Source organism: Anser brachyrhynchus (assembly GCF_964034855.1).
Source record: "Anser brachyrhynchus genome assembly, chromosome: 3".
Taxonomy (NCBI): domain Eukaryota; kingdom Metazoa; phylum Chordata; class Aves; order Anseriformes; family Anatidae; genus Anser; species Anser brachyrhynchus.
In genome coordinates, this window is record NC_137696.1 from 72,486,433 (window position 1) to 72,502,740 (window position 16,308).

Below are 16,308 nucleotides of genomic sequence, written 5' to 3' on the forward strand. Positions count from 1 at the left end.
GGAAGTAATACAAGGTACACTTGAGTCACAATTCAAAAAGTAAAAGGGACTGTTGGTGTTTGTAATTGAGTGCTTAGGCATTTTTACAGTTGTATAGAAAGGATAATGTCCCACAGGATTAAAAAAAAAAAAAAAAAGTAATTTAGCTAAAAGCTTTATTGAAGTGAGGACTGTAAGCAAAGCCTTACATAACAGCACGTACACACACAAAAACTATTTCCAGGAACTGTACTAGCCATAAAAGTTAGGCTGGCTAAACGAGCTTACAGGTACACGCCAAACCAAGGTACCGCTTTTACATGCAGTAGATTTATTTGCTTGAATATCTGGCAAATGTTGTTTATTTGTCTTTAGTCTCCCTTCCTTCCTCTCCTTTTTTGTCAACGAAAGTCTGGTTGTCTAAACTTTTTTTTAGTTACTGACAGGTAGCAGCATCTGCTATTGCTCCCTTTGGGATCCATTTGCAGCCACTTCTTTGCAACCTTTTATGTTGCACATTCTCTCTGCATTACCTTGATAGAAAAAAATCACTAATTGAATTGCAGAAATGCATTCTGTAAAATGGTAAAAATGAAATTTCCATTTACTTAAAAGGAAAACTGTACCAGTTCCAAACAATTATCCATCAATAATGTATTTTCAGCTAATCAAAGACCACATTCTTCTAGCGTTTTGGATTCCTTGCAGGTGTTGTATGTTGGTTTATAGGGAGCATATTCATTACAGTAAAATTAAATAATATTCCCTATAGTGATAAATATGACACCACCTGATCTGCAAGGACTCAGAAGGAATTATTTGTAGATAGGGACCAAGTTATAAAAGAGTAGCAATTAAAGTAAATATGTGCCTTTTTAAATTGTGTAGATAATTATTATGTCAAAATAAAAGTAAATTGATTGTAAATATGAAATTCAGAATTAATTCTGCCAAACAGAACTTTTCACTTGGTGGATCTTTATCACCATGCTACCTAATCTTCTTTTATAATAATTTGTTTTATTAACTTGATTTCCCTGCCAAAGCTTCCCCCACAGTACTGCAGATAGCAATTAGCATTCTACTGTGGGATTGTGAAACTAACTTTTCATCCTACTCCTCAAGTTCAGACAGTTGTTACATTTTTGTTTAAAATGATAGTATTTCTTCCTCATCCTACTACTTTCTTAACTTTGTGTTCAAATGTTTTAACATTTAAAACAATTGTCTCCATGTTCCAGCTAGCGAATTTAATCTTGTTCTGGACCACAAGCTTATTAAAAAAAAAAAAAAAATCTTTCAGAAAGTTCAGTCCAGCCTGATGGCATTTAAAACCTTTGTGAAATTCTCACTGAAAAATATTTTCATGTGTTGCTTACTAAGTGCATGGTATTATATGATAACCAGCAAAAATATTAAAAATCTGAGTTGAACTTTCATGAATATTCAATAGATGATAATAGAGGTCTTTGGTACTTTAGGTATAGATTCAGAATTGATAATTCAAAGATTACTGATTTTTGCTTATTTTTATAAAGTATTAATTATACCTATGTACAGGTATTATCTAGCAATCAGACCCTGAAATTGTATCAAGTATAAGAAGGCAAAAAATCCATAATATATCATACAAATACATAATAAAAATAACTTTAAATAAAAAGCTTACATGATAAAGATAATTTTAAATAGGTATATGTTCTATTTCTTAAAAGGTCCCATTTATAAAACCAATATAATTTTCTACACTAAATATGAATAACTAATTTGGAAATCTATTTTTATTTGCTGACATTTTTAACATCAGTTAACATCAGGTTATTCTTTACCACAAGTTTGTGAGATTAATTTTAAAACTGCCCAAGTGGGCATCATCTTTTTCAGTTTGGAATTTAATCTAGAGACAAAAAAAAAAAAAAAGAAAACAAAAAATTCTTTAAAGGTTTACTGGTATCTCAAAATCTATTTTCATGCTAAAAGAATCAAATCTGTTCTAGTTCCTGTAATTATGAAGGTACACAACCACCGTTATTTCTGTCAGGTACAGTAATGCTTCATTCTGCCATTCATTTAAATATATATATATATATATTTATATTTATTCACCAGTTATTTTTGTTTATTTTTAAAATAAATCCCAACTCAACAGCTAAGTGACAAGTAGAATTATCAAGTATTACCAGAATTGCTGATTTGGTTAGATGGAAACACTATCCTGAAAGGTTTAATGAAGAGTCCATAATTTAGAAGTTTTAATTTCTGAACTTGGTTTTAGGTAGTTCATTTTTGAGAATGCCTAAGTAGTCTGAAAGGGTTTTTTCCACAAAATTGCTGTGTTTTTTTTTTAATAATAAGATATCCTATTACAGTATATGAACTGCTTTATAAAAATGCGAACAACACTGAAAGATTCTGGAAGTTTTCCAATTATTTCTATTTTCTCATAAATTTCACCTGTCTATGCAGCAATACATTTTGCAGCAGGTTCTATGAACCCTGTTCATTTTATACCCAAATGAGCTACCTGAAAAAATATATATTTTAAAGAACATTATTTTCAAAACCAGTACCTAGGTATTCCAGTATCAGCTTCCCAAACTGACAGACAAGCTTCTTGATAATGCGCTTGGAATACATGACCAAATGAGCTCAACACCAACTCAGCCTCTGTAATGCTTTCATCTTCCACAGTAGGGTCTGTGGTTTGGCTGCTTAAGGAATCTTTTTTTTTTCCCACCCTTTCGCCCTTCATATGTAGTTCCCTTTTTATGGGTTAAAATATGCTGTATTGGTTTAAAATAAAGAAGCCTTCATTTTTTACTGCTGCTTTAAGATTTAGGTAAGTTTTTCAGTTGGTACCTGCTGCTAAAAATATATAATTGAGGAGGAAACAAAAGGATTGAGGAGCTTTCTGAGCCAATAATGGGCCTGGAGGTGGGCAGAAAACATCCTCACTAAGTGCTTTGCACTAATATTAGTGGAAAATAAAGTGTATTTTTCAATGTGACATTCTTGGCACAAAAAGCTACCTGGTAAGTAAACCTTATAGAATTATTCTGCTGATGTTTCTAGTTTACAGAAGAGTTTTTCTTGCTTATAAAAACAGCCTCTAAAGATGTCTAAATGGAAACAAATAACTACCATCAATACCTTCTTTTATAAGACGATATATTTTTTTAAATCCTGGCTTTTTTGTTAATAGCTCTCTCTATTGATACTTCATTTTTTTTTTCTTGTGTAAGGCATGGTCAGTACTGTTTCTGGATTGTATGATTTCAATAGAATAAACCTGAACACTGGCGGTTAATTCAATGTATGGTAGCATTCACTCTCCACAACCCTTTAAAGAGTAATAACTTACTTTCTGTATGCGTTTCTAATTAATGTGCATCAGGTCCATTGTTTTAATTCTCTTCGTCTGATAATGGATGGCTGTTTTCCTGGATTCTGTAATCAGTGACCATACATTGCTAACGGCACACACTTCTAATTCTCTCTAGCAGATTTGTCTATTTTTATTCTGCTCATTTTTTTTCCGGAAGTCTCTAAGAGACTCTATTCTTGATTGATGACTACAGAGGAATTCATCCTTGGGGATAAACTCGTCAGTCTTGGTTGGGTGTGCTACACAGACCCAAAAGCCTAGCATCATTCAGTACACTGAGTCAGATGTTTTGAACACGAATTATGCCTGCAACTGTTTATATTGATATAAACATGAGTTTATATCAATAACCAAATTATTTGTCACAGTTCAAATGGGAAGTATGGAACTGAAGTGGTGGCTAATCACCATTAAAAGTGAAATTATCTGAAATTGTTCAAAGTAGGATGGGAAAGAAATAAAAGATTTTTAAAATGGAATTTTATTTTTTTCTAATATTTTTGTAAAGTGTACTGTGTAAATTGCTGAAAGTTGTAGCAGAATTAATCATCATTACTGGCGTATGCTGATCTGTGTTGGTTGGCTATACTTTGAGGTTATACTAGCTCCTGTTATCGATTTCACTCTATGAGCAAAGGCAACACTGAGAAAAGCCAACTGACGTACAAGACGCTTTTCAGGCGGCTCTGTTTTTTGTCTTTGCACTTCACAATACGCAAACTGGTAACTTTCGGTTAAAAAAAATAAAATCATGTCTTCCTGCAGGCCATAGAGACCCACCTCATACGAAAATCAAGCGGGGGACTGACATACATCGCTGAGTGGAAGGGTGGACTGCTTGAACACAAGATGGGACATCTCACTTGTTTTGCTGGAGGCATGTTTGCTCTAGGAGCAGATGGAGCACCTAGTGACAAGACAGGCCATCACATAGAGCTTGGTGCTGAAATTGCTAGGACTTGCCATGAATCCTATGATCGTACAAGTAAGTACATCACAGCATTCATTTTCACAGTTTGGCTTTGTGAAGGCAGCCATCAGTATTATATGCATAATGGTGAATGAAAGTTGAGTCGTGGTGAAAACTCTTAATCTTTTCTGATTAAATGCTGGTTTACTCCATGAGTAACTCCAAGAATGGCTGCTCTGTTTTATAAATAATTGCTGTTCATCTGAATCATAGCCTACTCGCTGTAGTGATTTAAATGACAGCTTTTTTTTTTTCGTTTCCACTTTGTCAATTTCTGTGTAGCTAAAAACAAGCAAGGGAGGGAATCTGATCATCTATGCATCAAAATAGCTATTAATTATGCTTTATGCTCCAAAAAATATTTTATTCTCAGTGCTGTTGGTACAATGCTGCAAACAAAGAATTGCACAAAGAAAGTGGATTTTTGTGCAGGAAATTTCTTTGGATTCCTTTATCTTCTTACAAAAATAATCCTGGCAACATTTCAGGTCACAGAGTCTAATTTCAAGTTTGACATAGACAAGTAAATATCCTCATCTTTTAAACAAAATCTAATATGTTGTTAGTTATATGAAGCCTTCCAGAATGCAAATGTTAGCATCACTCTTCAGACTGGAACTGCTGTTTAAGGTATTGATGAAGACTAGCTCTTCAGTATTGTGAATTATTTATTGCAGCACCTCCTGTTAATATTTCATATCTTTCAGAAGTTATATACCTTTTGGGTACCTTTTGTGTATGCCTTGTGTCACGAAAGGCTAGTTGATTTGGCAGGTTATGTGATTTGAAACCTTTTTTAATGTATCTACTTTTATACTGACTAGGCATGAAACTGGGACCAGAAGCCTTCAGATTTGATGGTGGTGTTGAGGCCATTGCTACAAGACAAAATGAAAAATACTACATCCTGCGACCCGAAGTCATAGAGACCTACATGTACATGTGGCGGCTCACTCACGACCCAAAGTACAGGCAGTGGGCATGGGAAGCTGTAGAGGTAATGTTCTACAGTAGTTTTTTCTTATTAAATCCTAGTATCTTGTTAAGCGAGCTATTGCACAATATCTGGATTTCGTTTAGCAGTTTTAAATCAGTAATATCAACTCAAATTTCCAGAGATTCATTTACTGAATAGATTAAATAAGACAGTTTTGACTAAACCAAACCCTGCTGGTATTGTATATCAGAAAAAACCTTGGGATTTCTCTTTTTTAAATACTTCTCAGATCAGGATCATATTTGGATGTACTGCTCAAGATGCTGAGTATTGTTCCATATGAATAGAAACTGCAAATGTGTCAGATTTGAGCCTGGGACATGAAAATAAGTTCTATGAAATGTATTTTCTATAGTAAATGTACTTAGGTGTTTTTAATTAGGGTGATTAGGGCCAAGTATAAGTGTCTAGATAGTACCAAACCTTTTAAAATTGCATCATTTCCAAAAAGCATAGGTAATCTGGATTGAGCTCAATTAATGATAACAATCTCATCAAGGTTTAAATTTCTGTGTCCCACAACCTTTGAGCTTCAACCAGTTATGCTGAATCTATTTGTGTTTGTCTAACATGAACCTTCCAATTGGGCAACTAGTCTGCACTGCAAGAATTGGCTTGCCAAATCCATCATTTCCCTTATTGCAGTGTTTAATCACTCTTACTGTTAGATATGAATGCCATTGGATTTACCTTGTTTTGTCCTCCAGGCATGGGTTCATATTATGCTTCTAGAGTTCACTTATTTTCTCCTCACAGTGATGTTGCACTTGTTAAATTGTCTGCCTTTCAGTCTTCCTTTGGGATTTCTAAGCAGATTGAGCCCTTACAAGAAAAATAGAGGAGGCTGAAGAACATTATTTTTTTTGCTCTATATCCAGCTACCTGGATCCCTCTACAGCAACAAAAATCTGTAATTGTACTCCATATTCACCCTCTGAGATACTGAATGTATCTCAAATGTTGTACAAATGGTTTGGTAATTAGATATTCTTGAAGAATGAAATTTATGATAAAATCTGCTTTCCATAAAAGAATATGCAGTAGCACTAACTGTACTTCTGCTCTCCAACTCCTCATTGTTTGCATTTTCTGTGCAATTCCATATCTGCATTAACACTGTATTCAGCTTGGTAGACTGTGGTTATTTAGGACAATTTATTTGCCTTCCTCAGGTGTTGGCTGTATATGTCGTCAAATAATATGTTTGAGTTACCGAATCAAAAGCAATTTCTTTATAAAAACCTCTAATTTAGAGTGCTGCTCCCTTACTTTCTTCTTTGCTAACACCACCCATAGGCACACATTTTGCTACTGGACTCTTCCCAGGCAGATTATAGTAGGAATGTTTAAAATGACTCTTTATGGAAGTCATCCCACCAGGCTTCAGCAATGCCAAGTGTAGGATGTTCCTTCTCTAGGAGATGATTTTCCTGACTCATTGTTGCTGCCCACACTGATAACATTGTTATAAACAATTGAAATGCTTTCCTTATTATTGTTCTTTGCGCTGTTGGTACAGTTCGTTTGTGTTTATTTCAAGTTTGTACGCTCATTTACCTTCTCAGTGCTCTCCATGTGTTCCGTGTTTAACATTCTTGTGGTTGCTCTTGTTTGGCTCTAACGTAATGGGTTAGAGCCCATCTGTGGCAGATGCAGCTGGCCCCATTCGGTAAGGGCCCATCCTCCACTGTCCTACCATGCAGCTGAGTGTTTCACAAAAACAAATCTTGCAGCTTCACAGAAGTCATACAGTCGGTTGTAGGTTTCAAATATTTTCTTGTTTCTTCTCTCTACTTCCTTGATATTTATAGCCCCTACAGCTCCACCTGATACTATATTTTTTGTATCTCCAGTCTCTCCATTTTTGCTTTGGAGTTTGCTTTACTGCCTCAGTTTGAGTCCAATATCATTCTGTACATACTTCAGTGTCTGGAGAAAATGCAATTATGACAAACAGCAACATCCACCGTTACTGAGTCAGAAAGATTTTATCAGCTTAGCTCATGAAAGTCTCCCTTTCTGCATCATAAATGTGGCACATATTTTGAATTCACAGCACTTTGTTTTTTTCCTTTATGATACTTTGAGACTGACAGCCAGTGTTCACTTTACTTGATGTTTTCCATTACTAGCATAAATGATCTTAGCCACCCTCATTTTCAAAGGACTACTAATTTAAAATGTGTTTCGTTGTATCTCCCCACCCATTGCTACTCCACCCTAAGTGTGAATGTTGCTGTATTCTGAGGCAGAAGGTGTGGGCACAAAAGGACACCACTGCCAGGTAACGGGTGCTTACAACCAATAGACTTTTTATGGTGCTAATGTGAGATGCGAATGTTCTGTTCCTTTAGTTTAGTGCAAAGTAGCTTTGAGGGGTAAGATACTTCACCAAGTAGATACCACCAAAGAGCTAACATGGTGCAAGTTATCCTCTTAGTTTACATCACAGCAGTGTGTTCAGCTGCCCATATAGTATCTCCCTACAATTAACTCTGTTGATCTTTGTAACTACGTTAGTGTACAAAAAAAAACAAGGCAATTTGCTTTATTTTACCTCATCCTGATTAGAATGCAGATGTTTCCTTGAATAATAGCTTTATCATTCAAGTTCAAGTTCTCCTTCTGTTGTGCCTCAGAAAACATAATCTTGTGTTTGACATTGAAAATCCAGACACAGATTCAGCATTTTGAATTCACTGCAGATTCAAACAGATGAGAGAAAAGGACTACCAGCCAGGGGAAATTACTTGTTTAAACTTAAGTATATTTGTCACTTAGTAAAACTGTCCAAGAAAATTAAAGAACCTAAACACACACAAGAAAAGACAAATAGGCCTGTTATATTTTTAAAGGATCTCTCCTGGAGAAAAATTTGTTTTAAATATACAACAGGCAGCTTACTCTCCAGTGAAAGCTATGGAGAACCTGACATGCAAGCTAAATATATGCAGATAGCTAACCAGGACTCCAGCAAAAACAAGGAAATAGAGGATATCTACTCACAGCAAGACACAGATCTTTAACAGCTTTTAGAGCAGGTGGAGGTGATAGATACCTCAGTAATCATTAGTGACTTTTAGTCCCATCTTTCATCAGAAAACACTTATTCTGCCTGTTTGCTTGTTTTTGGACATATCTTCTGCCCTTTCATAGGTTTCTGCCATACGTCGTTTGAAATGCAGCATCCTTCTCTACAGAAAATCTATATGTCTTGTAGTCACTTCAGTGATATTCGTAATAACTTCAGAAATGGAGGAACTAGCTGTCGGATGGAGTTAGAACCTTTCATCTCCCCATCAGGGGTTTGATAAAGCTTCAGGTATTTCTGCCTGAAGGTCGTTGCTCCAATACCTACTTCCAGGGTGAGCACCATGTAAGAGTAGTGTGGTCCTGAGAAGGCACAGTAATCCATCGTGCTTACCGTCATTTGCCTTTTGACAAATTATTTAGGGCTAAAGACAATTTTCTGGATTTGTTTTTGAATAATGAGTTGTGTTTTAAATAAAATTATCATAGGCTCTCTTCAAGATTTTCTTCACTCCTTTATTTTACTGCATCCTACCAGAGATGTACAGTGTAAGAAAAATGAAGAGGCTAAAAATATTTTGACCTCGTTAAACAGGTCAATTAGAAATAAAGAGAAATGACTATTTTTAAACAAAGAGCAGTGATAAGAGAACTAATATTCAAATAAAGTATTATATAGCTGTCTCCATAAAGAATTTACAGCTCCTGTATAGGCATAGCTGTGACCTTTCTAATGCAAACACCTGTCGAAAATAAAGAAAAGCAGCAAAGTTTGTTAAACAGTACACCTTTCTATGCTTCCAGCACCAAGTATATGTGGTTTTGCCCTTCTGTACACACTCTCCCACTGATCTTTTTCCTCTTTCAAAATTAGCTGGTCATATAGAACATTTCTGTGGGCAGAAAAAAAATGGGATGTTTAAATGATCTGTGTGCTCTTTGTTATTCTAAAATAGGAATCGGTCATTGATTCACATCTTTTAGCTGAATACAGAGTTTCAAAACTAGTTAAAGGAAAACACATTCTTATTCTTACATCTAAAACACTGCATTAAATCGAGCCAGATACTAGCTTTCTGTCTACGTCTGTGTAGCAAAGATTTTTCAGAAAGGTATCAAAGAAAAATAAGACCTACCACAGAAAAGAAATCCAGTTACAGCCCAGTATCAGAGGTTTCCCAATTAAAATTTAAATGATTGCAAAGAAAACTCAGTCACACAGAAAACGGCTTCCCTTTTTCGAAACTCCTGACAGAAGGAAAAGACTGATCTTAATCATAGCATCCAATTCAATCACAATAATTTTTAAGCACTGAGATATGGCGAAGGAAGGTGTATGTGACAGGATCTCTGAAGGCTATATAGACAAGCCTGTGACAGAGGGGATACCCTATCAAAAACAGGAAAAAGAAAATAAGTTAATCCATTTATCTTTACATCCACACATCCCTATATCTTTCCTTCTGAAAACTGGTTTGTGTTCACCTCTTTTATTAATTTATCATTTTGATTCCCTTCCTAAATGTAAAACTAGATTGTCTGTGCTTATATTTTTAAAGAGATTTCTATCTAGAGCTCAATCTCATTTTCAACTATCTGAAAAAAAAAAAAATAGTAACAAGTCTGTCATACTACAGTGTTATTGTCAAACAAAGAAAAACCTGACAGGACTACTTTTGTTAAACTCAGTGTATGTTTTTTATTTTCTTCCTCACCTCTCTTTAGGCACTGGAAAAACACTGCAGAGTAGATGGTGGCTATTCTGGCATTAGAGATGTTTACAATAATCATGAAAGCCATGATGATGTGCAGCAAAGTTTCTTCCTTTCAGAGACACTCAAGTAAGTAAAGAAAGTTGATTTTCATTAATATGAAGTAGTACTATGTATCATCTTTACAGATAAGTATTTATCATTAGTACCCTTGACATTCACATAACAAAAATCTGACTGAAATAGTACAGCTTTTCTTAGGTGACAGGAAGCCAAAGTGCCTTTTTTTTCTTCTATATCAACAATATCAACTAAATTCTTTGACTTTTGGAAATTATCTTTACTTCTGTTAAAGTTACTTGATAGTCTTTGGTGAGATATTACATCTCCTAGCTTTGATAGGATCTAATTATATATGCCAACACTAGGGAAACAAATTGTATAGGCAGAAGACTTCTCAGGCTTGTATTGCATGCTTTTCATTTTAAAACTACAGACCAAGAAAAAAAGTGAAGTTGCATGGTAAGCTCACACAGCCTGTTAAGAGGAAAAAACAAAAGCCTTCATTCTCTATCACCATCTCCTAAGGTTTTAATTAAATAAAGGAAGTGCTGTCCTGGTCTCTTCACTTTTTTTCCTATATAAGAGTAAGTTGCAAAGACGAGAAATAAGCAATCACGTCATTTCAACAGAAAGTTGAAATTATGAAATACATTTATGTATATAGTAGCATTTCTTTTAGAGAGCGTACTGCCTCCGCTATACCTTTTAAATAGGCTGAACAGAATTAAACCAACGGCAGCCTTCAGGGAAGGATGGTGATTGAGAATAAACTTTCATTTGCTAAGCAGACTTTCATCCCTAAGCTGTCTTCAGTAATCATGCTATAATAGCCAATACAATGTACTGTGACACTGAATAAAACGATGAAATTTTTAATTCTTTACTGTTGGGTTTAATAGACCCTATCCTAGTAAATGGCTATCCAAGCTACCAGTCCTAGTGTTAAGACCTAGTTTTATTCTTTAAAAATACCGAGAGACAGATGTTGCTCTCAGAAGTCAACCAGGATTGGACTAAAGAATTTTCATTCCTACACCTTGATATATGTGGATATTCAGGAGGAAAAAGATATTATTGTTGTATATGATCAAAACAATATGTAATAAAATTACCAAAGATTAAGTGGAAGTGAAATGAACTGATATTTAACCTTGGTAACCTAAACTTCTTTGTCTCCTATCAGGATAGAGTTGTTGTTCCACTGGTCTCCAGTTGGTATTACCCTGGAGTCCAACCTGAATTGAGTAGCCCCGTGGCTTTGTGCTAACCATTATTATGCTAGGACTTAATGTTTTTGGTTTTGGTCAGCTGGTCCCATTGATAGATTCATCTATAGAAATCAGGTACTTGTTTGATTGAAAATGATTGTAGTTTCATTTTCCTGATGTAGTCACATTTCCTGCTTTTTTTTCTTGCCAGGTACTTATATTTGCTGTTTTCTGATGACGATATTCTCCCATTCGAACACTGGGTCTTCAACACAGAGGCTCATCCCCTCCCTATTCTTCATAAAGAGGATGGAAGTAAAGAAGAAAAACAGAAGTAGATCAAGATAAAGTTTTACTTTGTTTCATTCCTTAATGTTTTTTTCCAGGACTTGGGCACGTGATTTGATTTAAAGTTCTTGAGTTAGATTTTTAAATCAAGTGTTTTGCAGTCTGTTTTCTTTAACAGTAAATATTTATGAATGGATCTAAACTCTTAAAACTTCAGTCCTCTTACCCAGCTGAACCACTTCTTAGAAGAGAAATACAACATCTCTCCAGATTTTGTTAGGCTGCTATGTCATCTTGGCCAAAAAGAGCAGAGGGTCTGCATGTTACTTGTTTCCTGTTATGCTTTTAATTTGACTGCAAAATTCTTTTCTCCTCTATGAGGAGATGTCTGCTTTAAGCTGTAATATTTTGCCATGTTGCAAAAAGCCATATTGAATTAAGTATGAAGAGCTTTTTTTTTTTTTCTCTCTTATTTTGTTCTATGTTAATTTGTTTTGTGTGTCATCCAAGACAAATCTTGTGACTGTGACAGCCTCTTCTTATGCGGGTCTATCATTAGCTGGTAAAGTAAAGATGTATTTCATTGTCAATGAAGTCTACATAGGAATATTTTCATCTCATGCAGACACAACTCTGAAACTGCAATATATGTTGAAGTTAGTCTAAACTAGTTTTTATGGGTTTAGCACATTAGTTATCAGACCTTAGTTTTTCAGGTTCTGATTTAGAATATTGTGAAAGAATAAATTGTTCCTTCCCTTTTCTAAGTGGAATTATTCTCATGTCTTTAGTCAGGCTAATTTGGAGCAAAATAAGATAATTTCTTATTAAGAAAAGGAGTCTTACCACCTTTATATATTTCGTCCAGTAGCTTTCGTTGGGTTGGATGGTAAAAAGACAAAATAAAACTACTCCGTGAATTTCTCCTTGAAGCTGAGCTGAGAATTATACCAGAGGCAATTTGTTTGGTCGTCTTTGACTTTCTCAAACACTCAGATTGGTTCAGACCTGACACCAGCCTTGGTAGTTTATTGTCACAAAGCAATTTAATGTACCTGTGTGAATAAAATGAGACATTCAGATGCCTCGAAGAAAACTTGTCTCCTTCAGTGAGGAAATTATCCAGCATAGAACTAAAACTTTCTGAAAGCACCTAATTTCTCTTCTCTAAGTGGCAGAAATGCAGTGTATTGAAAAATATCCCTTAGATTAGAAACCTAGTTTACTAAGAAAAGTAACAGCTTTGCCAAAAATGTTTTACTTTGTGGTATCACCAAAGGGAAAAAAAAAATCAGGCACAATTAATTCCTTTTTCTACTTAAGTGTAGCTTGGAGTGGTTTACATCATTTTTAAGCCCACAAGTGTTCTCATTCAGTGACAGGATGACTTTTGTATGTTTTGGGTAGGGTACAACTCCTGGCTTCCCATTCTGAGAAAGCACGTTACCGACTGCAACAAAACAAATATGGTTCTGAACAGTCGTCATCTTTAAATGTAGTAAGCTATCTCACATGTCCAGCATAGCTGATCGGAGCTGAGGAAGCACATTTGCTGAGGCATTACAGAGTACATTTCACTACCTTTTTCTGTACTGATAGAGGTCTGCAGTGTCGGCTTTACTTATGTGGAAGCCAAGAGCAAAGATAACTGATGACATTTTTATATATATAGCACTGGAGGCTGACCCATAAACTTTACCCTCTGGAGAATGTAAAGACAGCGCTGCCTATCTGGTTCCACCACAGACAGAAGACAGCGTCTGCCACATGAGCTGCCAAAAACCTTTCTGTAGGGGGCAAGGCAAGAGCATCTCCAGTGATGCTGATCCTTCCATCAAAGGACTGGCAGCGCTCTGCAGTCATACATGAAAGTTAATAGAAGGACCCTGCTAAGCCTGTGCATCCCAGAGCAGGGAGAATGAACACAAATAACATCTGCCTAATATAAAGCCTGCTTTGATGGAATCAGCAACTTGGCTTGAGACTTTTTGCTTTAGTGCATTTTTTTTTTTTTTTAAGTATGGATTCTCTCATGTCACAGTAACAGCTTCAGAACAAGTGAGGATGAATCCTTGGCTCTCCTATGCTGAAAAGCAGAATTCCCACTTATTTTGATAATCCAGAATTTGTATCTTTGAAGTTCTATAGTATTTCATTGTATTTCTTCAGAAACTATATTTATAATGGACTTTTTTTTTTTCCTCCAGTTACCACAGGAAAATTATAGCTATCAAGTAAAACAGAATCCCCTTCCCTCTTTAACAAGTAATAGTAATTATTTTTGTCTTAGTTATCTTTATTAGGTCACCTGCTGCTGCCTACCACATGGTTATGCATGTGCTGCTATAGGCCTCATATCAGTTAAATAACTGCAATAGCTCAGACAAAAGTCTTTGACAAATGTGCTTTGTAAGCCTCTTTTTACATGTTTTTCTTAACCACGGTATGCTTCCCCCAGATGTGTCTAGTGATCTTGTGTTTATTTAACAAGCTTAACAGAAACAATGGAGAACCAAATAGCTCTTCTTGTTTCAAAAAGCAGGCATACAAACCTCTTGTATGCACTGGGTCCTATGTACTTAAATATATACATCATGACTGTTCACTTGTAATACAGACATTCAGTATGATTTTTATTTTTTAGCTTGGGAGTTAGGATGATTTGAAGGAGCACAAATTTGATGTGACTGGTATTGGTATTCAGGTTGTATGTACAAACTGCACTATACTGTACTTATTGTAAACAAATGTAAGTAGACAAGAAGATTGTACAATGTGTAGATCTGCCAAATGTAAGAAAAAAACTTTTCATAAATGGAGAATATATTGATTTTTTTTTAAATAACCCCAAAACACCAAAGCTAGAGCAATCATTTTGAAACAGCCAGTACTTACCAGCGGTTGTTAGATTACTAAGATAACATTCATTGTATTTCCCATTCACTTAACCAGCTGTGTGGAGTGGCTACTGATGGTCACTTCATGTTCCCAGTCATTCATAAGAGCAAAAGAAATTGCTTTATGGGGGGGGGGGTATTATCTTTGCCTAAACACACTTGCCTATACTTTTTCCATTTCTTTGTAGCAAAATAACGCATTTAAATCTGCATACGCTAAGTCATAAGAAATAAATCATTTTAAAAGGCACCCATGCTGTTTCATGAAAAAAAAAATTGTTTTGATAGTTTGTGAAATACGTATTGCATATGTGTTGGTTGTACACAGATTTTTGCAATGCACAATGGCTCACGGTTTCTATGGTGACTTCATCATACATATTCTCCATTTCTATGAGGCATTTAAATTGTTTTTGATTTGTACATACTCCATTTAGTCTTTTCATCTTTATATAAATCCTGAAATTATGGAATACATAATAGATCAAGATGCTTAATTTTTAAGAACTTATATTTGTAAAAATTTCTCTATTGTGAATAAAGTCTTTTAATATATCTGTTCAACTTGTTATAATTTTTCTTAAGTGCACTGCAGAAGTAACTACAGTACTCTGCTACCTAGCCTGCTTTGGCTGCTATACTCATGAATTTTTGTCAGGAGATTGGTTTGATGCACAGTAGTACTCTGTATGTGTTAAGATACTTTTGTTAATACTCAATTAATGTTAGTCAGTGCACAGAATTGCTACCACAAAAAATCAATTCCTAAAAATTGTTGCTAATAGAAACTTATTCTCCCAAATGTATTTTAGTAGAAAGTAAGCTTTCTAAGGAAAGTCAGGAAGCTTGGAAGTCAGAGGTGACAGGCAGTAAGCAAATTGAAGATCAAGTCACTCAAATTCACGTTCTGCACAGCACAAGCTGGCTTCAGCTAAATGCCATTTAGGAACAAACAGCGGAGCTGAGATGACAAGGCTGTCGCAGGGCCCAGTGCTACATGATCAGGTAATGAAATACTATCGTTAGCCCATGCTCCAGAGGAGAGAGGAATAGTTGTCATAGGAACTGTAACTACATTTTGTGTCAGAAAGCTGTGTCGTTAAGATCTCTGATCTAAACCTTGGAATAACAGCCACGCCTCACAGATAAGCTTATTTGTTTTCTCTGTCTAGTAGAAAGCATTACCCAAAGATGATAGTAAAATAAACTGCTGTGATTTCACAGAAGAGTCTCAGAAGCATCTATTTCTGTCAAAGGACTTACTCATTAGACCCGCTTAAGTAATTTTTGAGGGTAGCTATTAGATGTGGCGTTTCATTTTCCAGAATAGTTGCGGGTGCGCAGCTGTAGAGTGCAATCCTTGTGATGGTCAGAGTGCAGTCCCTGCCTGAAGCTGGCTTCAGGGCCACACAAAACGCTCAACAATTTAAACATGAGCAAACGCAAAGCTTAGTGCAGCATAAGAGATGTAAATACACACCTGGGTTTGAATTTAGACCCTTATGCACAGATTTGGTCTCTTGCTTGAGCAGTAATTGGATGGTTAGAGTGGTTTCTTTTCTGCCAGGAGAAAGGAGCTAGGACTGGGCGGACAATTAGTCAAGATAAACAGGATTTGCACCACTGTGTTGCCCTATGGCCTTGCTCTAGTACGAGAGTAACCCAGCACCATAGGACACCATCTGCTACGGAAACAGCCCTTCAGTTGATCTGCCTTAATCTTGGGATTAGTCTGTCCTGGTTGATCTCAAATGCAGGAGGAAAAATCATGCATCAAAA

At 35.6% G+C, this 16,308-nt stretch overlaps 1 protein-coding gene across 1 annotated transcript in view; it reads left to right on the forward strand.

Moving 5' to 3' along the window:
• Positions 1 to 15,093, forward strand: part of MAN1A1 (mannosidase alpha class 1A member 1) — a 141,396-nt gene extending 126,303 nt beyond the window's left edge. The window contains exons 9-12 of the mRNA XM_080588387.1: positions 4,130 to 4,349; positions 5,159 to 5,331; positions 10,087 to 10,202; positions 11,556 to 15,093. Of these exons, the coding sequence (XP_080444513.1) occupies positions 4,130 to 4,349; positions 5,159 to 5,331; positions 10,087 to 10,202; positions 11,556 to 11,682 (636 nt within the window). The 3' untranslated portion in view covers positions 11,683 to 15,093. The remainder of the gene's footprint in view (positions 1 to 4,129; positions 4,350 to 5,158; positions 5,332 to 10,086; positions 10,203 to 11,555) is intronic.
• The last annotated feature ends 1,215 nt before the right edge of the window (positions 15,094 to 16,308 follow it).